At 65.5% G+C, this 25,860-nt stretch overlaps 9 protein-coding genes across 9 annotated transcripts; 4 read left to right on the top strand and 5 right to left on the bottom strand.

Annotated features, from left to right (window-relative positions):
* Nucleotides 1-1,531: 1,531 nt before the first annotated feature.
* On the top strand, nucleotides 1,532-3,011 carry EMIHUDRAFT_224342 (hypothetical protein; the record flags this gene model as incomplete). Its single annotated transcript, XM_005790951.1, has 2 exons — nucleotides 1,532-2,632; nucleotides 2,706-3,011. The coding sequence occupies 2 exons, from the start codon at nucleotides 1,532-1,534 to the stop codon at nucleotides 3,009-3,011; spliced, it is 1,407 nt and encodes a 468-aa protein (XP_005791008.1).
* Nucleotides 3,012-3,389: 378 nt separating this feature from the next.
* EMIHUDRAFT_224341 (hypothetical protein) lies at nucleotides 3,390-4,836 on the bottom strand (the record flags this gene model as incomplete). The annotated part of the gene is made up of 2 exons (XM_005790950.1): nucleotides 3,390-3,425; nucleotides 3,454-4,836. The coding sequence occupies 2 exons, from the start codon at nucleotides 4,834-4,836 to the stop codon at nucleotides 3,390-3,392; spliced, it is 1,419 nt and encodes a 472-aa protein (XP_005791007.1).
* A 1,545-nt stretch (nucleotides 4,837-6,381) lies between these two features.
* EMIHUDRAFT_224340 (hypothetical protein) lies at nucleotides 6,382-8,776 on the bottom strand (the record flags this gene model as incomplete). The annotated part of the gene is made up of 3 exons (XM_005790949.1): nucleotides 6,382-6,438; nucleotides 6,789-6,992; nucleotides 8,648-8,776. The coding sequence occupies 3 exons, from the start codon at nucleotides 8,774-8,776 to the stop codon at nucleotides 6,382-6,384; spliced, it is 390 nt and encodes a 129-aa protein (XP_005791006.1).
* Nucleotides 8,777-9,289: 513 nt separating this feature from the next.
* Nucleotides 9,290-9,670, bottom strand: EMIHUDRAFT_224339 (hypothetical protein; the record flags this gene model as incomplete). The annotated part of the gene is made up of 1 exon (XM_005790948.1): nucleotides 9,290-9,670. One exon carries the CDS (start codon nucleotides 9,668-9,670, stop codon nucleotides 9,290-9,292), a length of 381 nt encoding a protein of 126 aa, XP_005791005.1.
* A 196-nt stretch (nucleotides 9,671-9,866) lies between these two features.
* EMIHUDRAFT_224338 (hypothetical protein) lies at nucleotides 9,867-12,518 on the bottom strand (the record flags this gene model as incomplete). The annotated part of the gene is made up of 4 exons (XM_005790947.1): nucleotides 9,867-10,016; nucleotides 10,245-10,517; nucleotides 12,023-12,195; nucleotides 12,290-12,518. The coding sequence occupies 4 exons, from the start codon at nucleotides 12,516-12,518 to the stop codon at nucleotides 9,867-9,869; spliced, it is 825 nt and encodes a 274-aa protein (XP_005791004.1).
* Nucleotides 12,519-14,034: 1,516 nt separating this feature from the next.
* EMIHUDRAFT_454612 (hypothetical protein) lies at nucleotides 14,035-17,294 on the bottom strand (the record flags this gene model as incomplete). Its single annotated transcript, XM_005790946.1, has 12 exons — nucleotides 14,035-14,162; nucleotides 14,227-14,338; nucleotides 14,461-14,612; nucleotides 14,668-14,749; nucleotides 14,824-14,926; nucleotides 15,262-15,482; nucleotides 15,603-15,653; nucleotides 15,736-15,807; nucleotides 15,946-16,089; nucleotides 16,161-16,252; nucleotides 16,351-16,672; nucleotides 16,815-17,294. The coding sequence occupies 12 exons, from the start codon at nucleotides 17,292-17,294 to the stop codon at nucleotides 14,035-14,037; spliced, it is 1,959 nt and encodes a 652-aa protein (XP_005791003.1).
* A 2,183-nt stretch (nucleotides 17,295-19,477) lies between these two features.
* Nucleotides 19,478-20,365, top strand: EMIHUDRAFT_109265 (hypothetical protein; the record flags this gene model as incomplete). Its single annotated transcript, XM_005790945.1, has 1 exon — nucleotides 19,478-20,365. One exon carries the CDS (start codon nucleotides 19,478-19,480, stop codon nucleotides 20,363-20,365), a length of 888 nt encoding a protein of 295 aa, XP_005791002.1.
* A 1,904-nt stretch (nucleotides 20,366-22,269) lies between these two features.
* Nucleotides 22,270-23,004, top strand: EMIHUDRAFT_109264 (hypothetical protein; the record flags this gene model as incomplete). Its single annotated transcript, XM_005790944.1, has 1 exon — nucleotides 22,270-23,004. The coding sequence occupies one exon, from the start codon at nucleotides 22,270-22,272 to the stop codon at nucleotides 23,002-23,004; it is 735 nt and encodes a 244-aa protein (XP_005791001.1).
* Nucleotides 23,005-24,194: 1,190 nt separating this feature from the next.
* EMIHUDRAFT_224331 (hypothetical protein) lies at nucleotides 24,195-25,731 on the top strand (the record flags this gene model as incomplete). Its single annotated transcript, XM_005790943.1, has 5 exons — nucleotides 24,195-24,371; nucleotides 24,519-24,767; nucleotides 24,892-24,966; nucleotides 25,481-25,566; nucleotides 25,722-25,731. The coding sequence occupies 5 exons, from the start codon at nucleotides 24,195-24,197 to the stop codon at nucleotides 25,729-25,731; spliced, it is 597 nt and encodes a 198-aa protein (XP_005791000.1).
* Between the last annotated feature and the right edge of the window lie 129 nt (nucleotides 25,732-25,860).

Genomic DNA, 25,860 nt, shown 5'->3' with positions numbered 1-25,860 from the left:
ACAGCGACGACGCGCTGGCCAGCAAAGGCCTCGACCTTCTTGGGCAGCCAGTGGTCCAGATAGCCGCCGTGGCCCAGCTTGCCAAAGAGTCCACCGCCCCAGCTCCAGACGGAGCCGTCGGCGGTGAGGGCGAGGCTGTGGTATCCTCCAGCCGACGCAGCGACGACACGCTGGCCAGCAAAGGCCTCGACCTTCTTCGGCTGCCACTGGGCCTGCTGGTCGCCGTGGCCCAGCTTGCCAAAGAGTCCACCGCCCCAGCTCCAGACGGCGTCAGCGGTCAGGGCGAGGCTGTGGCACATTCCAGCCGACACGCTCACGGCGCGCTCGCCACCCAGAAGGGGGAGGCGGGTCGGCGTGTTGAGCCGCGTCACGCCCTCGCCGTGACCGAGGAGGGCTGGCACGCCATCCGCCGAGCCGCACGACGAGAGCCGCCCCTCGCCGTCGATGAAGACGCTGTGATGAAGGCCTGCCGCAGCCCTCGCCGGCGGGTTGGACTCGCGCAGCAGCGCAGAATAGCACAGCCACCGCACGGCGCAGCTCTCGCCCTCTGGCTGCGCCGGAAGCTCGAAGCCGCGCTCCTGCGCCCACAAGCGGATGCCCTGCTCCGCGAGCGAGTGAAAGAGCAGCGAGACGGCCGCGACGCGAGCGATGTCGATGGGGCTGTCGCAGCGAGAGAGGGCGCGCTCGAGGAGCTCCCTGGGGAGATCGAGCAAGCGGACGGGCGGCGGCGCGTCTGACGAGGGGGCGGCGGTGGTGGCGGCGGCGAGGCGGCGCGAGCGGCGGCGCGGCGGTGTGGACATCGCGAAGAAAAGAATTTACCGTCTTCTTTGGGTTTCTGTTTTGTTTCTTTCTTTTTGGATGTGCGGCTGATGACTGCACTCCAAGTGCTCCAAGTGCACCAGGCGCTCCCTCGCACGACCCTGGGCACGGGACTGGCGCGCACTAGAAAAGAAAACGCGCGCCGCGCTTGACATCGTCCCCCACGCGCCACGGCTTACTGGGCACACCGAATCGCACTCACTCAAACACGCTGCTGGTTCCAATACATGTACTAGGAAGAGGTAGAGGAGGCCCCCAAGCGACAAAGTCGACAACAAAACTCTGTTGTGCGAGGCGTGAAGAGAGAGATTTTTAGCAATACCAAACAACTCTAACACTCACACGTCATTTGGGGCCTGGAGCCCTGTTCACGCGCGCGCGAGACGTGCAGACAGGGTTGCCAGGTGAGAGCGAATGTTTGTTTGGCGTGAACCGCGCCCCATTCGCTCTCACCCACAAAGTCGCGCGAAGAAGGAGAAGATCCCTCGTGCTCCCCCAATCAAACGGTGTCGCCGTTTGGAAATCGTTCCTGGGCAACTCCTTGACCCTCCAGTGTGTGCGCCGCCGCGTCATCATCGGCGCCCAGCCCAGGGGAGCCTGTTCACGACATCATGAACCCAGCTGAAGTCATTGCCTTTGAAGCGGATCGTCCTGCCTGCACCACGACAAGCACCTTCACCGCCCCATCAGTCCTCGTCACGAGTCACGGCGGATGCAGCCGCTCTACCGCCGAGCCGCCATCGACCCGCCGGACTTCGCGCTTGTAGCTGAGGCCGTGAGTGGAGATGGCAAGCCGACTCGTTCGCCGCCTCGGTCGCCGCCTCGTGTCGCATCAATCCCGGAGGACGCCGAGTTGATTGAGAGCAATGGTCCAAAGGCCTGGCTCACCGCCAGTGGATCGCCGTCGCCGTCGCCGGCTCGGGCCGCCAGCCACAGCAGGCTGTGCACGGAGGCAGGCATCCAGAGCTCTCTCGGGCACGCGGCAGCGCCGCCGTCGCCACGGACCGCCAGCTACACCAAGCTGTGCAAGGAGGCCCGCGCCGAGAGCGCTCGCGGGCACCACGCCAAGGCGGACGTGCTGCTGCGGCGCGCAATCGAGCTCCAGCAGGCCAACCCGCTTGCCTGGGGCGATTTGGCGGAGGTGCGCCTGGCTTCAGGCGACTGCTTGGGCGCCTTTGCGAGCTTTGTCGCGTGCGCGGAGCGCTGCCCGGTGGCGTCGCCGCCGTGGGCGGCGAGCGTGTGCGGGGCCTTCCAGGCTCGCAAGCAGGCGATGAAGGGGTGCGGAGAGTGCTCGCTCGGGACGTGTACGGCGTGCAAGCTCCGGCTACCGCCCCTGCCCGCGTGGATGGCGACGCCCGAGTGCCTGCGTCAAACCTCGGAGGATGTGGTGGAGGCCGATCCGGACTCGATTGTCGCTTGGCGCCTGCACAGCGAGGCTCACGCCGGCGTCGGCGACCATGCCACTGCCGAGAAGAGCTACTGCAAGGCGTTGCAGATCGTCTCGGACGGCTCGTTTGATCGCGTCCTGACAGAGCAGAGCAAGCCGCACCTCGCACAGCTCGACACGGAGGTGCTCTCGCGGGCAGGCTCGATCCGGTACCTCGACCTCTGCGAGCGAGGCCAGAGCCAGAGCCGGCGGAGCGGGTACGCGGCCGCTGCAGAGCTGTTCGAGCGGGCCACCGAGCTGGCGCCCGCCATCCCTCTGGGATGGGGCGACCTCGGCAACGCGCGGGCGGCACTCGGCGAGTTCAGCGCGGCGGCCGACGCCTTTGTCACTGCGGCGCAGTGCTGCGACCCGGAATCGCAGGTCAAAGTCGGCGGAGCGGTGGGTGCGCCTCAATCTCGCTCATAATCTCGCTCACCTCGGCTAATCTCGGCGAACATAGGCTTGGGCCAGCTGCGCCGCCAGCGCATACACGGCCCGCAAGCTGGCAGCGCCGTGCGGGAGCCAGGACGTGTTTTGCAAGTGCCACGCGTGTGCATCGCTGCCGCCGCTCCCGGACTGGCTGAGCTCGCCCGCTGCGCTTCGCGACACCGCCGACCGCGCCGCTGCTGCGGACTTGCGGCTCGGCGCCGCGCGACTCATGCAAGAGGACGCCGTGTCGATGGCGGGCGCCACGTCGGTATGGGTGGAAATCTGCGAGCGCGCGGCGCACCTCGTGCGGCGCATGCTGGGGGTGGTGTCGGGGTGATGGGCGAGACGTGGGCAGCCTCCTTTGTTTACTGAAATTTAAGAGATCGTAGAGTGTGGTGGTGCTGTGGTCGTCCGTCGACCACACCTCTGGGATAAATCCGTCAGTCGGGCTGCACTCTAGTCTAGACGTCCATAGATGGCGCGCGGCGCGGGAGGATAACTAGGGGAGAAAATGCGGAGATTCTAGCTCGCAGGGAGATGTGCTCAAGTAAAGGTTGGCGTGATGAGGGGGGGTGTTGGTGTTGTCTCGGCTCGTGTAAGTAGGGGTTGTGTGAGACTTGTGTCAGCGATGTGTGTTTTGCCTTTGAAAACCGAACAGTTTTTGAAGATAGTGTGGTCATGCTAATGCTCATGAAATCACCAGTCTTCAGAGAAGTCACCATGCCAGAGTGCAGAGAAGCTCAACCATGCCCTACGAATGCGAATCACAGCATGTGCACGTCGGCGCCGTCAAAGTCGAAATCGTCAACCTTAAACAGGAGGTCAGCAAAGTCCTCGCCGCCCGGCAGCGTCGCCAGCGAGATCGGGCTCAGCTCCGCCTCGTCCACGCCCACGGAGAAGACGCCGGAGGCGGCCAGGCCCAGACCCGAGTCCGCGGGAAGGGGGTCGGGCTTTGGGCCCTCATCGCGTGGCCTCTTTGGAGGGGGGCGCGCAGAGCAGTCGAGTCCGAGGCGCACGCAGCGCTCACAGGGACTGGCATCGTTGAGGTTGCACCGCACCTTGGCCCGCTTGCAATGCGCACAGGCGCGGCGCATCGGCTTGGCGGTCCCCTCGCACAGCAGGCCGAGCCGAGTGCAGCGAGGGCACGGTCGCTCGTCGGTGCATGCGGTCCTCGCCTTTTGACAGGCGGTGCACGCGTGTAGCTTGGGCCGCTGGTCGCCGCTCGAGGCTGGGCTCGACCTCTTGGTCGGCGTCTTGAGCAGCCGCGCCACCGCCGGCACCACCGCGACAGGAGGCGAATCGCAGGTGGCGCGAGCCACTGTTGGCGGCTTGTCTGGATCCGACGCTGGGGGCTTGTTGGTCGCCTTGTCAAGGTCCAACTCCTGGAGTGGGTCGCCCTCCGTGACGGCCACCTTGTTGATGCTCTCTATCCCGTCGCGAAGCCGCCGGAACTGGTCGCAGCTGCGGCGCAGGTGCGAGTCGGCATCCACCTCGCACTTTGCGCGAAGCTGCAGCTCGCCAGCCTCCGCCACAGACTCGACGAGTTCGGAGCAGCTGGCCGTGTTGCTCTGAAGGAGCGCGAGCAGCACTGGGTGCACCATTGCGAGGCGACTGCAGGTGTCATCGGATCTCTTGCGCACCTCCCCCAGCACCATTAGTAGCGTGCTCTGCACCGCAGCCTCGCTCTCTTCGACCGGTGGCCTGGCGCTCACAATCTCGACCAGAACCTCGTGATCGGCTGCCAGGCAGGTGGCCGCGAGAGCTGCAGTCGTGACCGGCAGAACCCAGCTGCCGTCGCCCGCGCGGAGCTTCTCCAGGGCGAGAGCTCGGACCCTCACCTGCGCCATCGCCGTGAGGCCTTGCCCTGCTGCCAAGGGAGCAAGCATGCCGGCCAGCATCGCGACCAGCAGTGCCTGCTCGTACGCTTCCTCTCCGAGCCACTCCTTGAGCGGCCCGGGCGTCGTTGAGATGCAGACGAGCCTGAGGAAGCTTCTCAGCTGCATGCTCGACACTGCATCGTGGCATGCATTGTGGAGGCGCGAGAGCGCATTCTCGACCTCCTGGAAGCCGTCGGCTCTACTGCACTCCACGTTGATCGCCGCCCGGCCGACCGGCTCGCCGTACAGCGAGACTCCAAACTCATAGCGGCGGACGGCTGGCATCCTGGACTCAAGGAGAGAGGCACTGCCAGGGAACGCGCCACGGGAGGCGGATCATTTGGTAGAGTGCACCGGACGAAACTAACCCCCCTCGCGCCTCCTTTGGATCTGCCGACCCCCCTTGCCGCGATGAAGGATGAGCCGTTATTTCGGGTTTCTTTTTTAGAGTTGGAGTTGAAAGATTCTAAGGGTTCAAATTTCAACGAAATTCACTTGGCTCACCTAAACGAAATTCACTTGGCTCACCTAAACTTGGCGAGCAGAGAAATGAAAATCTCAAAAGGAAGAGAAAATAGGAAGAGCTATATACCTAACTACATACACTGGAAAACCGAGCAGACTGCTCTGGAACCCACCACGTGTCGAGACGGTCCAACTCTAAGGACGGACGCTGAGAAATGGTGGAGTCGAGGATGGGCGTCGTGGCCAAGGCGAAGGGGAAGGAAGCGTGCGTCGACGCTTTCCGGCAGCACATCGCGGAGGTAACCGCGGGCCAGCGCGAGGCGTCGGCGGGCGGCGCGGGCGGCGCCTGCTCGGGCCGAAGAAGCCATGACAGCAGATCTCCAAGGCGATGAGGCGACGCTGCTGGCGTTATATGAGAAGGCGTTCGCTAACGAGAGTACGGGCTTCACGCTGCTGCACACCGCCGCCGGCAAGGGCCACGATCGTGTGGTCGAGCTGCTACTGCAGCGCGGCACGGAGGTCGACCTGCAAGACAACACCGGCTGCACGGCGCTCAGGGTCGCCGCCGACAAGTGCCACTCGCGTGTGGTCGAGCCTAGTGCAGCACGGCGCAGAGGTCAACCTTGAGATGACATCACCGCACTGAAGGCCTCTGTCATGAGAGGCCACGATCACCGGCACGCTGCCAAAAAAGAGGCCATGAGCAACGCTACCTCGCTATCGTGCAACGTCTATTACAAGCGGGAGCAGATACGAAGGCGCGCTCTGCGCGCGGTCTGACGGCGCTGCAGATTGTCCAAGAGGAGAAGGCTAAGCTGGCTACTGTCGACGCCGCCTGGGCTCTCTCGGTCTCGCCGTGTCATCGTGATCGCGTCTCGGCAGGGTCCTGGGCGAGGATTCTGCTGCATTTTTATCTCTGTCAACGGCTGGTTTCTTCTTTCCTTTTTCGGCATTCCCAAAAAACGACAATGTATCGACACAGTCATAGGCCGATAGGGAGTCAATATAGAACGAACAGAGGATTTCACTCAGAGTCCCACCCAAAGACATGCTCGAAGAGTCCCATGCAACTTGCAAGCTAGCAAGCAGCCCGCCAGCCGCGCGCAGGGCGCAGCAGCCACCGCAGCAGCTCCTACACTCTGCGGACTCTGGTGTCTGAGAGATGCTCGCACTCTGCTCTCAGACACCAATGGCATTGGCTATGCCACTTTCCCGCGCCATCGCCCACCCTTCGTACGGCTGTGTGAGCAGCTCCCGGCAACCTCGAGGGACTGCACGCGCGCCCGCGCGGCGCGGGGCCCAGCCCACAGCCACGATCGTTCACAAGAGAACGCACCCCAGAGTACGAGAGACCCTTCCCCATGGCTACCACTGCGCCAGCTGTCCTTGCGCGCGGGCTAGGCCGCCTCCCGCGCCCTGGCCCTCGCAGCGGCAACTGACGCGCGCCTCGCCTTGGCTGCGGCGAGCGCCGCCTCTGCCGCCGCCGCCGCCGCTGCCGCCTCTGCCGCCGCCGCCTCTGCCGCCGCTACTGCCGCCTCCTCCGCCTCCTCCTCCGCTGCGGCAGCCTCCTCCTCCTCTGCCGCTGCCACGGCCGCAGCCTCCGCCTCAGCCTGCCGGCGCGCCTCCGCTGCCGCCTCCGCTGCCGCCTCCTCGCCCTCCTCCTCGCCCTCCTCCTCGCCCTCCTCCTCGGCCGCCTCCGCCGTCTCCTCGCCGCCCTCCTCCTCGCTCGCCTCGCCTGCCGCCTCTCCCAGCGCCTCCGCCAATCCCTCGACCGACGTCTCCGGCGTGATGCCGAACCGGATCCTGTCCTCGTGGAGCTCCGCGAGAAGCTTGAGCAGCCCCTCCTTGTCCAAAGGCGCGGGCTTGGCTGCGGCTGCCTCTGCCGGCGCCTCGGACTCCTGCGATGGCCCAGCGCCGCCGCTCCCGCCGCCCTTCTTCTTCTTCTTGCCCTTCTTGCCCTTGGCGCGCTTCTCAGCCTCGACCTCCGCCAGCAGCTCGTCGGCGTGCCTCGCCGCCTCCGCCTCCGCCGCCGCCCTCGCCGCCGCCCTCTCCGCCGCCCCCGCAGCCCACGCCGCCTCCTTCGTCGCCTTCTCGGCCGCCGCCTTGGCCGCCGCATGCTCCTCGAGGGCGGACACGCACTCGGCGTGGCCCTTCTCCTTGGCAATCTGCAGCGCTGTCTCACCGTCCACGTCGCGCAGCGTCATGTCAGCGCCCGCCCGCAGCAAGCGAAGCACGACGGCGGGGCAACCCCCGAGGGCGGCGAACATCAGAGCGGTGTCGCCGTCGTTGTCCTGTATGTCGATCTCTGCGCCGTGCCGGATCAGCGTGTCGACAACCCGCTTGTGGCCTTTGTAGGCGGCGTCCATCAGCGGAGTGACGCAGGTATTGTTTTGCTGATTCACCTCCGCGCCGTGCCGCAATGCCAGCTCGACCAGCTTCTTGTGGCCGTTCACAGCGGCGAGACCCAGCGCATAGCTGATGCCGTCGCTGGTCAGCAATGAGGTATCTGCACCGCGCCGCAGAAGCGCCTCGGCCAGCCCCGCGTGGCCATGGGACATTGCGACCATCAGCAGCGTCATGCCGCTCGAAGAGGAGCCGTCACCAAAGGTGCACTCGAACGTCGCGTCGACCCGCCCGCCGCCGTCGAGCCACGCCAGCACCGGCTCTTCATCGCCATCCCCAGCCGCGTCCATGACCTCCGTTGGCACCGCCTCGCTGCCCGGCGCGGCCTCCGCACCGCCCTCGCCGCCCGAAGCAGAGGCCGCAGCACTGGTGCCCGCCTCCGCCTCGCCTGCGGGTGCGCCGCTCGCCCCTGCGCCACCCGCCTCGACCGCCGCCGCCTTGCTCCGAGCTGCCGTCACCTCCCCGAGATACGTCCTGACGGCCTCGACGCACTCGGCGTGGCCCTCCTCCTTGGCGATCTGTAGCGCCGTCTTGCCCGCTGCAACGCGCATTTTCATGTCTGCGCCCGCCCGCAGCAAGCGGAGCACAACGGCGGGATGGCCGTAGAGGGCGGCCAGCATCAGCGCGGTACCGCCGAGACTGTTATGCAGGTTGATCCCTGCGCCGTGCCGCAGCAGCATCTCGGCCACGCGCTCGTGGCCTTTGGCGGCGGCGACCATCAGCGCCGTACCGCCTCCGCTGTCGCGCGCGTCCGCCTCCGCGTCGCGCTTCAGCAGCAGTTCGACAATCTCTTTGTGACCGTGTTCGGCGGCGATCAGCAGGAGCGTACAGCCACTCACACCGCTATGCACGCACGTCGCGTCAACCCGCCCATCCCCGGCGAGCCACGTCTGCACCACGCCGACCTTGCCGTTCTCCGCCGCCGCCTCGATCCTTTTCGGCAGCGAGAGCGCCGCAGCAGTAGCCGCCGTTGAAGCGTGCCCGCGCCGGGACGCGGCCGAGCCAGCCTTCGTTCGGCCGGGCATGCAAACGGGCGGGGTTGCGGATGCTGAGCGGCTCCTCCCAGCTTCGAAAAAAGAATTCGCGGAGGTTTTGCCGGCCTCTTCCCGCTCCCCACCTGGAGAGGTTGACACCGCACCGCACCCGGTCTCTCCTGCTCGAGCTCGGCTCAGCGCGCGGTCGACATCGTCCTCTCCTCGGTCGAGGAGCGAGGTACGAGCTCGGCGACATGAAGACTCCTCAGCCCTCCCTCGGTGCTCGGAGAAAAGGGGCCGCCCGAGAATGAGATTTTCAGCGTATTGTTGCCCTTGCCGCCCGTCGGCCTTACCTCCGGCATGCAAACCTCAGTTACGACCATAAGTGAGTGTGAGTGTGTCGAGTCACACACACACACACGACCATAAGCTACCCTCCCCGCTCCCCCCCCCGCGGAGAGTGAGAGCCCCCAGCCCCGCCGCGCCCCGCCGCTCCGCGACCGTGGACGAGTGAGCACGGCACCCCCAACGGCACACCCACACGCAGGAGGTGGCGAGCACGAGAGATAAGGTAAGGTAAGGTAAGGTAAACGTCTCCACACACACAAAGTGGTGGGGCAAGGGGGGGCGACCCTCGCATCTCCACGCCCGGGACACGGGCAGGAGCCCCACGGCATTCAAAGTGCAAGCACCGGCCCGGTGCCGTGGGTGAGCAACCTGCACCCCACTCCTACTCCTATAACACAACCCCCACAGCGTGGTCGTCTACGTGTTCAGAAACACCAAGCAGCGAGGCGAGGGTGAAGGGGTAAGGGGCTGTGTGGGGCTATCTGTGACCATCTAGCCTGGGGGGTAGCAGGAGGGGGGGGCAGAGGGTAAGATATGGGTGAGGCCAGCTACAAGTCGGACGCCCTCCCGTCGTCGGAATAATCCTCGGAGCGGTCAGCGTCCTCGTCGTCGTCCTCGGTCTGCATCGCGTCGCCAGCCGTGAACCTGAACACGGCGTCGGCCGGCGCCGAGGCGCCGGCGGCCGTCATCAGGTGCATGACTATGCGGTCGCGGTATGCCGCATCGATCTCTCCGTGCTCGGCCAGCTCTTTCGCGAGCCAGTCCGAGGCGACGGTCGTCGCCACGGTCCCCTGGGGAACTGTGGCGTACACCTTGCTGGGGCCGCGTCGATACCCGTCGTCCCTCTCCGGGGGCAGCGAGTATTCGACCCCCATTTTGGACCCGGCCTGGCTGCGCGCCTGCGCAGCTGCAGACCGCAGCCCGGCCATCACGTACTGGATGCACAGCACGAGAGATCACTTTTTATATGCACGTTGAGCATGGTGGTGAATTAGTGTAAGAATAGTGAATAGTGTGCATGCGCGCCCCACACAAGTACAGCCCCAGCAAACGTATAACCCGTGTTACACAACCGAATGCGCGGCAAAATCGAACCCGCGTGCCCCTCCAGAAACAGTGCATGGTCTATGCAACGGCATCGCTTTGGGCCGCATCCGCAGCCTCCCTGGCAGCGTCCGCCCTGGCCCTCGCCGCGCCCGCAGCAATTCCCGTGGCCTCTGCAGCGCCTATCGCCGCCTGAAGCTCCGTCTCGCGCCCCTCAAGCGCCGAGTCGGCCTCGCTCAGCGCCGCCTTGGCCTCGCTCAGCGCCGCCTTGGCCTCCTCCAGCGCCGCCATGACCTTCTCCACTGCTGCTGTCGCTGCCACCTGCGCCGCCCTGGCCTCCGCCCGATCCACCTCGGCATCCGCCAGCGCCGCCACGGCCGCCGCCGCCTCCTCCTCCTCCGCCTCTGCCTCCTCCTCCGCCTCGTCCGCCGCAGCGTCCAAGCGCGCCGCCTTAGCCACCTCTGCCGACGCCGCTGCCTGGCTCGCCGCCGTGATGCCGAACCGCATCCGCTCCTCGTGACACTTCTCGAGAAGCCTCATCATTCTCTCCTCCTCGGCCTTCTTCGCGGCCTCAGCTGCCTCCGACGGCGCCTCGGCACCCTCCTCCGCCTCCTGCGACGGCCCAGCCGCGCCCGCCCCTCCGCCCTTCTTCTTCTTCTTGCCCTTCTTGCCCTTGGCGCGCTTCTCAGCCTCGACCTCCGCCAGCAGCTCGTCGGCGTGCCGCGCCGCCTCCTTCTCCTCCGCCGCCCTCGCCGCCTCCCTCTCCGCCGCCCCCGCAGCCCACGCCGCCTCCTTCGTCGCCTTCTCGGCCGCCGCCTTGGCCGCCGCATGCTCCTCGAGGGCGCGCACGCACTCGGCGTGGCCCTTCTCCTTGGCAATCTGCAGCGCTGTCTCACCGACCACGTTGCGCAGCTTCATGTCTGCGCCCGCCCGCAGCAAGCGAAGCACCACGGTGGGATGGTTGCCGAGGGCGGCGGCCATCAGAGCGGTGTGGCCGTCGCTGTTCTGCATGTCGATCTCTGCGCCGAGCCGGATCAGCGTGTCGACAACCCGCAAGCCGCCTCCGTAGGCGGCGGCCATCAGCGCTGTGCTGCCAATCTTGTTTCGCTGATTGATCTCCGCGCCGTGCCGCAGTGCCAGCTCGACCAGCTTCTTGTGGCCGTTCACTGCGGCGAGACCCAACGCGGTATTGCCGTTGCTGTTCTGCAACGAGACATCTGCACCGCGCCGCAGAAGCGCCTCGGCCAGCGCCGCGTGGCCATTGCCCACTGCGACCATCAGCAGTGTTATTCCGCTCTCACGAGAGCCGTCACCAAAGGTGTGCTCGAACGTCGCGTCGGCCCGCCCGCCGCCGTCGAGCCACGCCAGCACCGGAAATCCGTCGCCTCGCCGAGCCGCTAGCACGACCTCCTCTGGCGCCGCCTCGCTGCCCGGCGCGGTCTCTGTGCCGCCCTCGCCGATCAAAGCAGAGGCCACGGCACTGGCGCCCGCCGCCGCCTCGCCTGCGGGTGCGCCGTTCGCCCCTGCGCCGCCCGCCTCGGCCGACGCCGCCTTGCTCCTAGCTGTCGCCACCTCCCCGAGATACGTCCTGAAAGCCTCGACGCACTCGGCGTGGCCGTTCTCCTTGGCGATCTGCACCGCCGTCTCACCGTACACGTCGCGCAGCGTCATGTCAGCGCCCGCCCGCAGCAAGCGGAGCACGACGGCGGGGTGTCCGCCGTCGGCGGCGAGCATCAGAGCGGTGCCGCCCTTGTTGGCCTGCAGGTTGATCTCTGCGCCGAGCCGGATCAGCGTGTCGACAATCCGCTCGTGGCCTTTGTAGGCGGCGTCCATCAGCGCTGTGCTGCCAATCTTATTTTGCTTATTGACCTCCGCGCCGTGCCGCAAAGCCAGCTCGACCAGCTTCTCGCGGCCGTTCGCGGCGGCGAGGCTCAGCGCGGTGCCACCGTTGCTGTGCTGCAAGGAGACATCTGCGCCACGCCGCAGAAGCGCCTCGGCCAGCTCCTCGTGGCCATTGGCCATTGCGAGCATCAGCAGCGTCATGCCGCTCGCACGAGAGCCGTCACCAAAGGTGTACTCGAGCCTCGCGTCGACCCACCCGCCGCCGTCGAACCACGCCAGCACCGTTCCCGCTTGGCCATCCTTGGCGGCCTTCCGAATGCTTGCAGGGACGTCGCCGACGCCCTCCGCGGACGGCGGAGTGCGGCGCGCCATTTCGCAAGAATTCCTGAGCAAACCTGTGCCAGCCGCGGGTGCGGTTTTTCTCTTTTCGGTGTGTTGCGGCGCAGCCCCCCACGACCACGCATGATCTGGATCGAGTCGTACCCTCTCGCCATGGCTCGCGTACAGTACAGCTTGTCGCCGGGGTGGTAGCAGCCAAAGTTGCTTCGCGAGCACGGGATGCCAAGCGCTGTGTGTATGGGCGTCGCGCCGCGTGCTGACCACGAGGGTGCGCCCGACATTGACAAAGACACCCGAGCCGCGAGCGCGGAAGAGCCAGCAACCATATGGGAAAAGGTCGGCGCTCGAGTTGGTCGCCTCCCCGGTGCCAAGGCCCAAGCCGTAGTCGCCTCGGTGGACGCCCTCTCCGGTGTCGTCGGGAAAGCCGCGGGAAGCTCCCTCGGCAAACGGTGTGCCATCAGGATAGCGGAGGCCGAGGCAGTCGGCCGCCACTCGCGTCACTTCGACCCAGCTGTGGTTGCGGCGCGCGGCGCGCGATGGGTGCATCAGCATCCCCAGAACCTGCCTGCCGACGTTCCGCTCTGGTGATGCGACGATGCGCAAAGGAAGAAGTTGAAGAACGCGTTGAAGAACGCGAAGGTGGCAGCGAAGGTGGCAGAGAAAAAGAGAAGTCGCGCTCGAGGTCAACACTCGGCGCGAGCAGCGCGAGCGGGAGGCGGCGGCGGCGGCGCGAAAGCGTGAGCAAGAAGCTAGCAGGCGTGCGAGAAGCAGAGACGAGAGAGCGAGCGGCGCCCGGCGGACGCGGCGGCCGGCGCGCCGAGCACCCGAGCTGGCGGCTGTGGCGCGCCTGGGCCCGACTTCCCTGGCGGCTGGCGCGAACCAAGCTCGTCGAAAGATTTTCAACGTGTCATCATGTATCCTCGCTTTTCTTCTCGCACGGCGCGCACGCGAGTGCTCAATGAAAGCAAAAAAGCACAATCGACTGCAGGCTCCGGCTCAGGTCGTGGGGCATAGCTCGGGTGTAAACGGGGTCTGGGGAGGAAGCCCCAGCGGCCCGCCGCAGGCGCCGATTTTTTGGCGTTTTTTTCTCAAAATTGAGGGATTTCTCATCTAAATTCTCATCCAAAATCGAGCTCGCTATGAGCTCTCTAACTGCACAGCATCTCCTCGTTGAGCCTAGCGGCGCCCGTATCGCCCACGCCCACATTCCTTTTTCTTGCCCTTGGCCCTTGCTGCACTCAGCCGCTCAACCTCCGCCAGTCTCTCCTTGCTCGTTGCTGGCGCTGCCGCCCCCAGTACTGCGATTGCAGCTCTTTGGCATGCCGCGCCGCCTCCATCTGCTGCCGCTTCCTCTAAAGCAGCGCCGCCACTAAGCGGCGCAACCAAGTTCTCGCACTGTTTGCATGAGCATGTGTCCTGCTGGTGCGGCGCACAATCCGCGCGCGGCGAGTGAGAGTAGAAGACTGACAGCAGGAGCTGCAGGAGCTGCAGGAGCTGCGCAGATCGGATGGGTGGTGACGCCGTCGAGCGACGGCGCAAAGACCAATCACCACCGCTGAGAGCCGCGACACGAGGCTGCTGGCAGCTGCACCTGTGAGAGCCGCGACACGAGGTTGCTGGCAGCTGGCAGAGCGAATCGCGATTCCGGCGGCCGCCGTCAGCCCGCCGACACCGACGGCCTGTCTGAGGTCAAACTCCCACCGCACGTCGGACCAGTCGTGCGTCAGCCATGGCGACGAGACGTCTGTGTGCAGACAGCCCGCCACCCGGGCGATAGAACATGCCAGCTGGGCTCTTCCAGGGCTCTCGTGGCCCGTGGCGCGTGCCCAGTGGAATAGGGCGGGCTGCGGCGGGCGCAATAACTATTCACAGCTAATGAAAACTATAAAAACGCGCGGCTTCATCAAAGTTTGAGGTGGCTTCGTCCTCAGCACCATCAAGACAGCTCTATTCACACCCTGTTTGGTTTGAAGCCACTCGGGGATGCCCGTTTACACCCAACCGACGAGTCGCTGGGCCCTCTGACCTGAGCCGGAGCCGCACCACCTTGCTTGTGCTCTGCCTAGTGTTACTGGACAATAATCGCAGACTCTGAGGCAGTGGGCCTGCCCGTCGCCGCGCGGTACTTTGCCGCCACCATCGCGAACGCCGGCTTCGGCCGCCGCCAGAAGTCGAGCACGCCCTTGTGGTTGGTGCCTAAACAAAAAAGAAGGCGGTGAACAAGCAAAAGGAAAGGCGAGCACGCCCGTGCGGTTTGTACCTCCGGGCCGGAAGGTTGGCGCGATGGCGGTGCAATTTGGCGGGCCGAGCCGGCGGAGCTCCTCGAAGGTGGTGGGCGGCGGGTGGTCGTAGGTGCAGTGGGTGCCGTTCTCCTACGAAAGTCAGCCATGGAGACGAATAAGCGCGTGACTAGGTGGGTCTTGTGTGCGGAGGGCGCCGCTCTCTCCTGCCCCGGCCGGCCGTGGCACGGCCAGGTGCTGCCGCAATTGTCGACCTTGAAGTCATAAAAGTGCCACAAGCTGATGCCCGAGATGCGGTCGTTGGCCAACGCCACGTCGACGTCCTCGCCGATCACCGCCGACTGGTACTGCAGCGTCCACTTTGACGCGGTCGCGTTGTCGCCCCACTCGTACACGCCCCCGGCGCCTATCCGCGGACCACTCATCGCTGGGCATGCGTCCGTCGGAGCTCACTCGCACACGAGGGAGGGCGGCGCCCGTCTCTGAGATCATCATCGGCTTGCCGACGGTGTGGCGGCCGCTCGCCGTCGTCCCCTCGGCCACCTGCTCACAGTTGGTCTCTTCTCGCGCTCACCCTTCCTTCTCCCGCGACTCCGCGCTCGCCCCCCCTCGGCCACCGCCGCCGCGAAGCCGTCCCACACACGCGGCGACTTGGACGAGTACCAGCCGGGGTAGTCGTTGAAGGCGACGAGGCTCGCGTGCTCGTAGCAGGCTCCGCTCCTGTTGATGGACAGTCAATCATCAGCCCACGCATCGGGGAGAGCTCGCGTGCTCGCAGCAAGGCTCCGCTCGTCTTGTGGTCGTCCGCCCACGTCGTGAAGCGCGTGGGGTCGCGAGCCTGTGCACAGCTGGACGCGTGAAGAGCAGTGCTGCCCGGCCTCGTCGAGGGGCGGGAGGGGGGGATCGCGGGCCCGTGCGAGCGCGCTGCAGGCGCCATAGGCAGGGCATGCCTGGCGAGGAGGAGGGGCAGCTGCACTCAGCCCCCCCGAGGAGTCGCCTGGCGCCGTGGGGGCGGGGGGCTCGCCTCCGGGTGGTCGCTAGGGCCCTCGTTGAACCAGCCCCACGCGAAGACCGCCGCGTGGTTGATGGCGTTGTCGATCATCTCGGAGAGCTGCCGCTTCTGGTGCACCATGAAGAAGGCCCAGTCCTTCGTGTTTGCGACGCTGACCGCAGGGCCGAGCGTCTCGGACCAGAAGAGGATCCCAGCCTCGTCGAGCCGGTCCAGCCAGCGGGGGTCGTGCGGATAGTGCGCTCCCCGCACGAGGTTGGCGCCGCCCTAGCAGGCAGAAGACCGCAATACCGCAATACCACCATGTGGAATGCTATAAGAAAGTGGTAATGTCTCAGTGACGGAGCAGCGAGATGGCTTGGCTCAATGTGTGTTAGAATATCTCACCTTGCGGAGCAGCGCGATGTCGGCGTCGAGCTGCTCGTCGGTCGGGCTCGCCTATACCACACGCAGAGCCGCGTGAGCAGCGCCTCTTCGCAGCCGCGCCGAGCCGCGCGTCGGTCGGGCTCGCCGCCGTCACCGGCCACTGTGTGTGGTGGTTCCAGCCAACCAGCTTGGCAACCTCTCCGTTGAGGGTGAGTCGCGCCGTCGCCTGGCCCATCCCCACAGCGCACGGTCAACGAGTCCAGATGAGCCACTCCTTCTCTCGTGCAAACTCCGCGCCTTGTCCACGCCAAAGCGGCGGAGCCCGAACCTCTCGGTCACCGACTGCCCGCCCATGCTCACCTACAGGGAGGCCTCCTGGAAAGGTCCCGCAACGGCCCCGGAAGAGCCACGCAGCTGCCCGCCGCGGGGTGGCCGTCAGCGTGTGCAGGTGCGGCGCATCCGGAGACCACGGCTTCGCGTCCGGCACCGGCACGCCTTCAAGACGCACCTGCAGCGGCACTCGTCCTTGATTCCCCTGCCCTCGCCCTTCAGGCCGCGGCAATTCCCTCCGCCCCGCACCGTCCCGCCCGACGCGGTGCCGTTCCTCGCCACCGCCTCCCCGCCGTCGAAGGCGAGGGAGAAGTAGTAGACGGGCGCGGGGCATGCGGCACCTGCAGGAAGGCTCCAGGAAAGGTGATCGACGGTTCCGGGAGAAGAAGCAGACGGCAGCAGGGGCACTGCGCGCCGCCGCCGCACCGAGGCGACCCACCTACCGCCCCTCCAGACTCTGCCTTCCCGCCGAGCTCTCCCTGCCCTTTGAGCTCCTCCCGCCCGCCCTCGACGCCGCTCAGCACGAGGGAGATGTCCACCGCCGCCGGCGCGCCGTCGGGCTGCTCTGCCTCCACCGCCGACGAGGACGGCACCACATGCGCCCGCCACAGGAGCGGTCCCGCCTCCGGCACAGCGTGCAGCTCGACCGAGCGCGTGATCCCGCCGTAGTGCCAAAAGTCGCCCCCCGTGTGCATCGGCGCCGTGGTCGCGTTGAAGCGGTTGTCTGCGAGCGAGCGGCTTTTATGAGGCGCCTCCGGGAGCTGGCGCGGAGGGCGCGCGGCGACGCGCCGGCGGCGTGTGGGGCGGTGCTCTGCGGCAGGGCCAGCGGGATGCGCCAGCGAGGGGAGGGAGGGGTGTCGGGCGGCTGAAGGGCAGAGGTGATGCAAGCGCGCCCGCGAGGACGAAGAGCTCGTTCTCTCCGCCGCCGTCGGGAGAGAGGGCGTCTGCAGGCACGTCGAGGGCAAAGGCGACGTAGCCGCCGGCGAGGTGGTCGCCCACCTCCCTCCCGTTGACCCACACGCGGCAGTAGAAGGAGCACGACTGGAACTGCAGCCGCACGGCCGAGCCGGCCGCGGGGCTGCGGAAGGAGGTCCGAAAGAGGCCGACGCCGCGAGGGCCGAGGTAGCCGCCCGCGCCGCCGGCGACGACGTCCATGCAGGAGGGGACGCTCGTCATGTTTGGCGTCGCGCCGTCCGACGGCCTGAAGCTGGCATTCATCGAGTCGAAGCCCGAATCCCAGCCGTCGATGAAGCCGTAGCGCCAAGCGCCGTCGAGGAGGCGGACCTGGCGGCTGCCGCCATACTTTGGCCAGTAACGAGGCGCGTCGGGCGCCCACGCGGCGGCGGAGTGGATGAGTAGGATGGGCAGAGTGGGCGTCATCATTTCGCGTGCCGCGGGTTTCTTTTTATCTCGGCTGGAGGCAGAACCGCACCTCAGAAGGCGACCCGGGCTCATCGCGGTGAGCGCGAGCCTGTCGTCTTGCGTCCGGTATATGCGCGCGAGTCAATTTACCCCCAAAAGAGCAGCAAAAGAGCCAGATCAGCTGATTTCCCCCCCTCGTTCTGTGTTAACAGCTGGACACGAAGGGTTGCTTTTGACAGCGCGTGCAAAAGGATGGGAATTAGCAGGGGAGCAAAATGATCAGCACTCAGCCTTCCCTCCCCCTCCCGGATGGAAGTACTACCTGAGCTCGACCGTGCTTAACTTCGCTGTTCAGATGGGAAGCGGTGACCCACGGTGATATGGCCGATCATGAAGGAAATGGGGGGAGGGTGAGATATGAAATCAGGGACATGTCACGAGAGATGTGAAATGAGGGACATGTCAGTGTTTTGTAGTGACTTGAAATTTTTGTAGTACGGGAGAGAAGAAGGATATCAAAAGAAATTATCAGAAGTTTCACGAAGTTTAAAAGATGCATCTTTGAGAGAACATGTAAAATATTTGTAACTCTGCGTCAAACTTCCACTGGTTGTCGGCAAATGCTGCGGAGTGTGCGGGCCGAGGTTTATCCACAACAGTGCTCGGCAGAATGGCGTGAGAATGGCAGGCGCGGAGAGTCTGTCGAGACTCGGGTGCGGATCAACGCAATTTGACTGCGTGCAGGCGCAGCGGCGCAATGCACCGCAGACCCAATACGCCGCTGCTTGCCCTCGCGTGTACGATAAGACTAGGTCATCAGAGTCGAGCATGCGGTCGATGACGTGCTGCGCGAGGCATTTGACGAGGCTCGCCAACTGCTGTCCCCACCAGTGGCTCACGAAGTACAGCGGAGCTTGCCGGCCCTCGGCAATGAGCTCGACGAAGCTTGTGTGCTTGGCGCGTGTTGCTGGCTTGATCACAAAGCGTGACGCGTCATACATTGTCACACTCTCTGTGCTCAGGCGCACGCCCACGAAGTTGGCCCAGGACTCGTTCGGCACGCCGTCATCGATGGTGAGAGCACTTATGGAGTGGCGCACATTGATGTTGTCCGCTTCATGCGATTCCTGGGGCTGCTGTTGAACGGTCAGCTCGCCTCGGCACGCAGCATGTACGAGGCCGACCTCGCGTGCGCACCCGACCCGCGGGATATTGCGGCCGAGATGCGCCGGGAACTCGCACGCGGCAGAGCGGCCGAGGATGTGATTCAGCAAACGCGACAGCGGCTTCGATCGGCCGGTGTGCCGTGGGCGTGAGTACAGGTCGGCACGTCGGCACCCTCGCGTGTGTGTACATACCTGATTATATCAAATATCATATGTTTGACATATGACAAGTCGTCAGACTTGCTGGACAAGCAAATTCAGCCTGATTCGCGGCTTCTCAGGCGCACGGGGCGGCGAGCGCGTCATTCACGCCGCCGCAGCCGAGATAGTGTCCCTTGGGTGCCACCCATGGTTCGGCCGGGTGGCCTCCAAGGACAACATTTCCGACGGGCCCTCGCGACGGGGCCCGCATGGTGGAATCGACGATCGCGAACTACGGCGGCTCGGCGGAATCGAGCGCCGCCTGGTTCTGCCCACATTGGAGCAACTCTCGAGAGCAAGCGACAGCTTCAACAATGTGGACTAGCAAGAGTGGAGAGGGACCTTTGACAGTGGCCTGACCCAAATCCAATGCGGGAGCCCACGTACCCAGTTGGCGCACCGCGCCGCGACCGAGATGTGGAGGGGGCGGCGGCATCGGTGGATAGCGATGCCGCCGTCGCCACGCATCCGAGTCTGCATCCCCCATGTAACCCTCTATACCACACTTCCCTTCTGTAACGGATAGCCGTGTGGCGAGGACGCCCGGCGCGAGGACCCGCCCGGGCCGTACCTCTGCAGAACGGTGGGCTAGGCATCAAGAGCCCAGGAGTTTTAATGCGATAGTGCTATGCAAACGATGCTCGATCCGTCGTCAGGGCCATGAGGAGACCTTGGGGTCCCGGTGCTTCTGGTGGGGTCCTGGCGTCCTGGAGGCTGCAGCGTGGAGCGCGCGATTTGTGGACCAGAACATTTGGCCATCCCGCTTGCCCGCGGCGCGCGCGTGCAATCTGTCGCCGGTGCCACGCGCTGTTTGCGCAACCGCATTTCCCGAGCCCGATGCTCTTCATCTCACTCGCGGCCACGGCTGATTGCGGCCCGTTGCCCGAAGGCTCTCTGAACGTCCAAGGCATCCAACCTGTTCGCGAAATTCCGCCGTACCAGATGGACGTCCTTGTGCCTCGTTCGCACAAGGACGGCGTCAGCGGCGCCATCGCCTCCACCAAGATATGGGACAGCAAGAAGACGGCGCTGCTTGCCGCCGCGCTGCCGCAGCTGCACGCACAGCTCGGGCGCAAGCCGGTCCTGCTTGACATCGGCGCCAACCTGGGCTGGTTCACCATGCTCGCCGCCGCCACCGACCACGCGCATGTCATCGCCATTGAGGCCAGCGACAGAAATTCCGCCAGACTGGAGCGCTCTCTCTGCCTGAACGCACACTTCGCGAAGCGTGTCACGCTGCACAAGGTGGGGGTTGGCGCGACGACGGCGGACTGCGCGCTCGTCGCCCGCCGAAGAAACATCGACTCCCCGTCCGCCGTCTGCGGACAGGGCGACCCAGCGCATTTCATGAACTCATGGGGATGGTCACGCGGCTTCAGGGACTACGTCGTGACGGGCACGATGCACATGACGCGCATCGATGACCTCGTCACTTCCCGGGTGGACGTGATCAAGATCGATGTGGAGGGACACGAGCTGGAGGTAACCAAGGGCTGGTCGGCCCTCTTTGATATCTCGCCGCCGCGGCTCGTGCTGACAGAGTATGTGCCCTCGCTCATCGCGGAGAAGTCCAACACCACGCGGCCCCTCGATTACCTCCGGTTTTTTCTGCGGCGAGGATACAGCATGGTCGATGACAAAGGGCACCACATCGCCACCGAAGCGCAGTTGGTGCACTGGAGAGCAGGCTGGATGAATGACTTGGTCATGCGACGCTCGGAGTAGGCTTCGCCTTCTCCTTCCTCAGCTCGGTGACGTGTATCTACTGCCTATCGTGCGCAGGATGTACGTGGTGGGTCACTTGACCAGTGAAGTACTATTCTGAGGTGAACTTCACTGTGTACTGTAGTACCCACACAGAGCCCCGATAGCTGCGATGCGAATACATCGGTAAGTAGTAAAGAGATGTCTCTTGTCTGTCCGTCCGCAAGCTTTCTAGCTTTGTCCTTTCGTTTGTTTTGCCATGTCCACCATTCCTGCCACATGGCAAACCCCGCACGCGCATGTGTGCGCATGAGAGGTGCATGAGCATCGCGCCCCAGAGGTGCCATCAGGGGCCAGGCGGGGCTCCGGCCGGCTTTGCCATGTGCGATGTGGCCTGTGTGTGTGTCGGTGCGGTGCTCCAAAAGGGAGAAGAGAGAGTCAATCACCGTACCCCGAGGGGAGGGGAGAGGGCTCACTCACAACGCGGCCACATGGCAAAACGCATGCATATGTGCCAGCCACTAGCAGATAGCAGATACAGCCCACAGCCCACAGGCCACAGCTCAAAATTTGCTTCGGCTCGCTGCGCTCGCGTGGCTCCGGCGGACGGAACGCCGCCACATCGTACCCGCTCAGAGACCCGAGATGATCTCCGATGGCTCCCGGTAACCGTCTACGAGGGGCGGGCGTGGAGCAAGTGGGTCCGCCCTTGCACGAGAGCACGACGGTGATACGAGAAACCCCAACCTAGAGCACTCGAGCTGTGATGCGGCTCAGTCCACGATCATGAGCTGATCGTCCTCGGCCACGAGTTCCTCGATGAGGAAGAAGTGCACAATGCACTCGGCGATCCTCTGCACGTTGCGCAGAAAGGCTGTGCGGTCCACGCGGCGGCAAACAATGTAATCTCTGATGCTCTGCACATGCTCATTCGTCAATGCCCTCCTCACACTCGGCAATTGCCGCATCTGCAGCCCCCTGCTCCGAGAGTTTGCGAGGCGAGCATGACCTCGCCAGGCTCGCCACGGCGGTGAAGTTGAAGCGACTGTAGCTGCAGACGGCTCCCTGCTGCTCGGTGTACGAATTCTGTCCGAACCCCCCCAGAGGCTTCACCACATGCTAGGGGGGTGGGTCCCGACCCCCCAGCACCTTCACCACATGCTGGGGGGGGGGGGGGGGGGTCACCGCCGAGGACCCCCCCAGAGACTCGTGGTCAGGCCCTCCGGGCCCTTGATTTTACGCCTCATTTCGCAGCATTTTCGAGGGGAAAATCATCTTTTGGAGCTACATGAGCCTTGAGACTGGTCAGATTCTCCAAGATATTGGTCTTTCAGCCACGATTCCACAACTTTGGGGGCAAAATCGGCTCTCTGGCGGCTATTCCTAGCCCACGAACTGCTGGGGGGTGCCCACCACATGCTAGGGGGGGGGGGTCCGACCCCCCCCAGAGGCTTCACCACATGCTGGGGGGGGGATCCCGACCCCCCCAGAGGCTTCACCACATGCTAGGGGGGGGGTGGGGCGTGCAGAGAAGGGCGCCCCCCTCCCTGGAAGCGATGTCCGCCTGCTTTTCGACGACGTCGAACACGTAGCGAAAGAGAGACCGTCGAGGGGAGGGCGGCTCGTAACTGAGGTTCGCCGTCAGGGACAGTCGTCCTCCCCTTCTCGGCCATTCCAACGGCCAGACCGCTCGCTTAAGGCTGATTGGCTAGACGAGCGGCCTACCTCCAACGGGGCGGTCTGGAACTGGATCACGGGGGATGACATCCTGCCTCCCGGCACGCCGGGAGGAGGTGGGTGCTCCGCCGCCGGACCCCCCCCTCCATCACCCTCGCCCAGGGATCTACAACCCAACACTGGAGCACTTGGAGTGCAGTCGGTAGCACATCACAGGCGCCCAGCCGCCGCCGCCTGGCGCACACATAATGCTCCCGCTGCTGCTCACCTCCCTCACGTCGCTGCTGTCAGCCTGGCGGCCGGTGCCGTCGCGCGGCGCTCGCTCTGCGCCGGCGGCGCTCAGCGTGCGCACCGCCTACGCGCGGAGTGTGACGCTCGCCAAGCCGCTCGGCATCGTGCTCGAGGAGCGCGACGGCGGCGGGGTGCGCTTCGACTCCTTCCAGGAGGGCGGCGCCGCCGCCGAGCAGGCCGCCGCGCTGGACATCGCTCCCGGCGACCGCCTCCTGGCGGTGGAGGGCGTCGACGTATCGCGGCGGGGCTTTGACGCGGTGATGGCCCTCCTCGTCGACGCCCCCTCGCCGCTGCGCCTCACCGTCGACGACGGGCTCGACACGCTCGACATCACGCCCAACCTCGCAAAGTCGCTCTCCGCCGACGACGCGGCCGCCGCCGACCAGACAGTGCGCGTAGCGGTGCGCGAGACGCGGCGCATCGTCGGCGCGAGCGGCGAGCTGCAGGCGAGCCTCGGCTCGCTGCTCCGCGTCGAGATTGTGCTCGGCGCGGGCGTGCGGCCGGACGGGCGCTGCCTCGTCCGCTTCTTCGGCATCTTCACCACCGACGGCGGCGCGTCGACCTACTCGTGCAACCTGAGCGCGACGGGGCGGAGGAGGGAGGACGGCAGCACCGAGATCCTGGCGCTGTCGGCGGCCAAGGACGAGGGGTGGGGGCAGACCATCGACTTGCGGAGGGACGCGGGGAGCTGACACGACACAGCCCCCTCTCTGAGTCGTCTCCGAGCGGTCGCGGCCTGTGTGTACGTTGTGTATCCACCGTAAATTAGTGTGTTCGGTTTGCATGTGCATAAACAAGTGCATCATCAAACTTCAAAGGATCGACATGCACATGTACATCTGCATGTCCCTACCGTGTCGCGCAGCCGCACACGTGCTCTCCGACCACATCGCAGAGCCAGAGCCGGGCGCCGCGAGAGAGCGCAGGGGGGCAGCGTGTGGGTGCGCTTACACGTGATGGAGCCGGGATGCATCCCACAGGGCAACCAAGAGTGAGCCGATCTCGATCGCTGTCTATCCCGGCCACCAGCTCCTGGGCTAGGCTCATGAGCGAGGCCGCGCCGCCCGGGAGTCTGAGGCTACTAGAGGAAGGGGCGTTGGCTGGCTGTGGTGTGCCGTGCATCGCCCGCCCCTATCGGCTCTCACGGGCTGTTTGCGCCCGACTCCGGCGTGCCGATCTTGTCCATCGCGGCCGTCAGCTGAGCCTCGATCTCGGGGGTCGTGTCGCCCCACCCGCCAGCGAACTTGGCCTCCCAAGACGGGCGGCGCTTGAGGGGAGCCTTTGCGCCCTGCGCGGCGACCACGGTGGTGGGCTCCGCCGTCGCCCAGATGCCGACCGCCAGCAGGGCGGCGGAGCCGGCGAGCGGGACCTGAGCAGAGGAGGAGATTGTGGGGTGGAGGAAATTAGGGTGGCGTCTCGCGGCGGGTTGCGGGGTGAAGAGTAGGGTGGGCTCTCGCGGCGCTGGGGGACGGGCGATGGGCCTGGATATCGGGGTTCTTGAGCGCGGCGACAGCCTGGCGGAACATCTCACCTATCGGTGGGGGTCGGGCGCTGGGTAAGCGGGAGGGACCAGCGTCCATGTCTCTCATTGCCTTGCCTTGTGATTGCTGAGTGCGTGATGGTTAGTTAGCGAAGAGGTTTTATCTCTGAGCGCCCCAGCGCGGCCTGGGTGGCGTTTCAGGTTTTTGCTCAGCGCTCTACAGCTCTACAGCTCTACAGCGCTCTAGCAAGGCGCGCGATACATTCTACATCATCTACACCCTCCCTCAGGTTGGGCGTCGGCGTGATCAATCAACACATGGAGGCGGAGGCGGCACAACGAGGCGCCGCCCTTTTGGCCGAGACTGGTTTTCTCATGTAAAAGTTGAAGCCGCGGTTGCCCATGTCAAGCGAGTACGTCGGCGCCCCGCTACGCAGCGCGCCGCTCTCCAACCTCACGCCGCCGCTCACGAGCGCCGTCGCTACCAACTCGCTCATCCGGGCGCCGACACACCGCGCCGCGATCCACGACCTGCTCAACCGGCCGTCCTCGTCACGCGCGGCACTCGTTGTGCACTGGGTGAGCAAAAGAATTCTCCACCACGTTGGGAGAGAAGCGACTAGCACATCAAGAGTGACGGACCCGACGGGCGCACAGTAGGATCCGAGCCTGCCCACGTGCCGCTGTGATGACGCCTTTTGAGAGAGGACCCCCTGTTGCGTGTAGCTCATCCTCGGCGCGATCCTCGTCTCCACCCTCTGCTTTGTCCTCCAATCCGAGCCGGCGATGGCGTCGTGGCCCGGCTGGCGGCTCATCGACGCGCTGGTCGCTGTCGGCTTCACGGCAGAGTACATCACTCGCATCATCGTCGCCCCCGACGGGCGTGGCGACGAGGCGGCGGAGGAGGACGGGCGGAGGCCGCAGCCCGCGCCCTCCCCAACTGGGCGGTTGCCGGCTCATTCCGATGACCTGCCCGTGGCCACACCCTATAGGCAGCCGCCTCCCGCGTCCGCCTGCCAGGCGCAGCTCAGCCTTACGAGGCGAGGCGCGAGGAGTCACTTCTCATTGAGCCCTCTCCTCCACTCTCCATGGGTGGCAGGCGCGGCTGCGCCTCGCCAAGCAGCCGATGATGGTCATCGACCTCGCGGCGATCCTCCCCTTCTGGATCGGCCTCGTCCTCTTCTTCCTCCCGCAGGCACGCCCGAGACGCGTCCGAGACACTCCGAGGCACTTCCGAGACTCCTCCGAGGCACCTCCCACCGCCCACCAGGCCCTCCCCGCGATGGCCCGCGGTCTCCGCCCAGCGAGCAGTGCACACTCCTTAGTTCGCCAGCCCGCCAGGCTTTCCTGGCGATGGTCCGCGTGCTGCGCCTCGTCTAACCCTAACCCTAACCCTAACCCTAACCCTAGGCTTTCCTGGCGATGGTCCGCGTGCTGCGCCTCGTCCGCATCCTTCGGCTGCTCCGCTTCGCAAAAGAGTCCTCCGAGCTGCAGGCCCGAGATCCGCCGAGATCAGGCCAGATCCGCCGAGATCAGGCCAGATCCGCCGAGTTCAGGACAGATCAGGACAGATCAGGACAGATCAGGCGAGATCAGGCGAGAGGTTGGCGCGTCCGCCGCTGCTTCCCGGCTGCATCGCGGCTACCTCTCGGCTACCCCTCGCCCGCCTCCCCGCGTCCTCTCGCAAGGCCCTCGCCGCGTGCGTCCGCCGCTGCTTGCCCGCGCTGCGGCTGCTTCTCTTCTTCCTCATGCTGCAGAACCTGATCCTGGGAGGGTTCGTCTTCCACGCGGAGGCGCGGGTACGATCTCGGCGCATCTCGGCCCGCCTGTTCTCATCTCGTCTCGGCTACGCGTTGCGCTTTCCGAGACGCTTCCGAGACGCTTCCAAGACATTTCCGAGACATTTCCGAGACGCTTCCGAGACTACAGGAAAGGCTGAGCGCCTTCTGTCAAGAGGACAGCGTACCGCGATCCTCGCCGTCAGGCGGGCGCCTTCGTGGCGGGCGGCTCGCCCGGCGGCGGCGTGTGGGTGGGCGGGCCGGGGCGGTACGGCGTGCGAGTCTCCCCC

The sequence above is a fragment of the Emiliania huxleyi genome, assembly GCF_000372725.1.
Source record: "Emiliania huxleyi CCMP1516 chromosome Unknown EMIHUscaffold_117, whole genome shotgun sequence".
NCBI lineage: Eukaryota > Haptophyta > Isochrysidales > Noelaerhabdaceae > Emiliania > Emiliania huxleyi.
The sequence above is the reverse complement of the archived record's forward strand: the minus strand, read 5'-3'. Positions and strand labels throughout refer to the sequence as shown.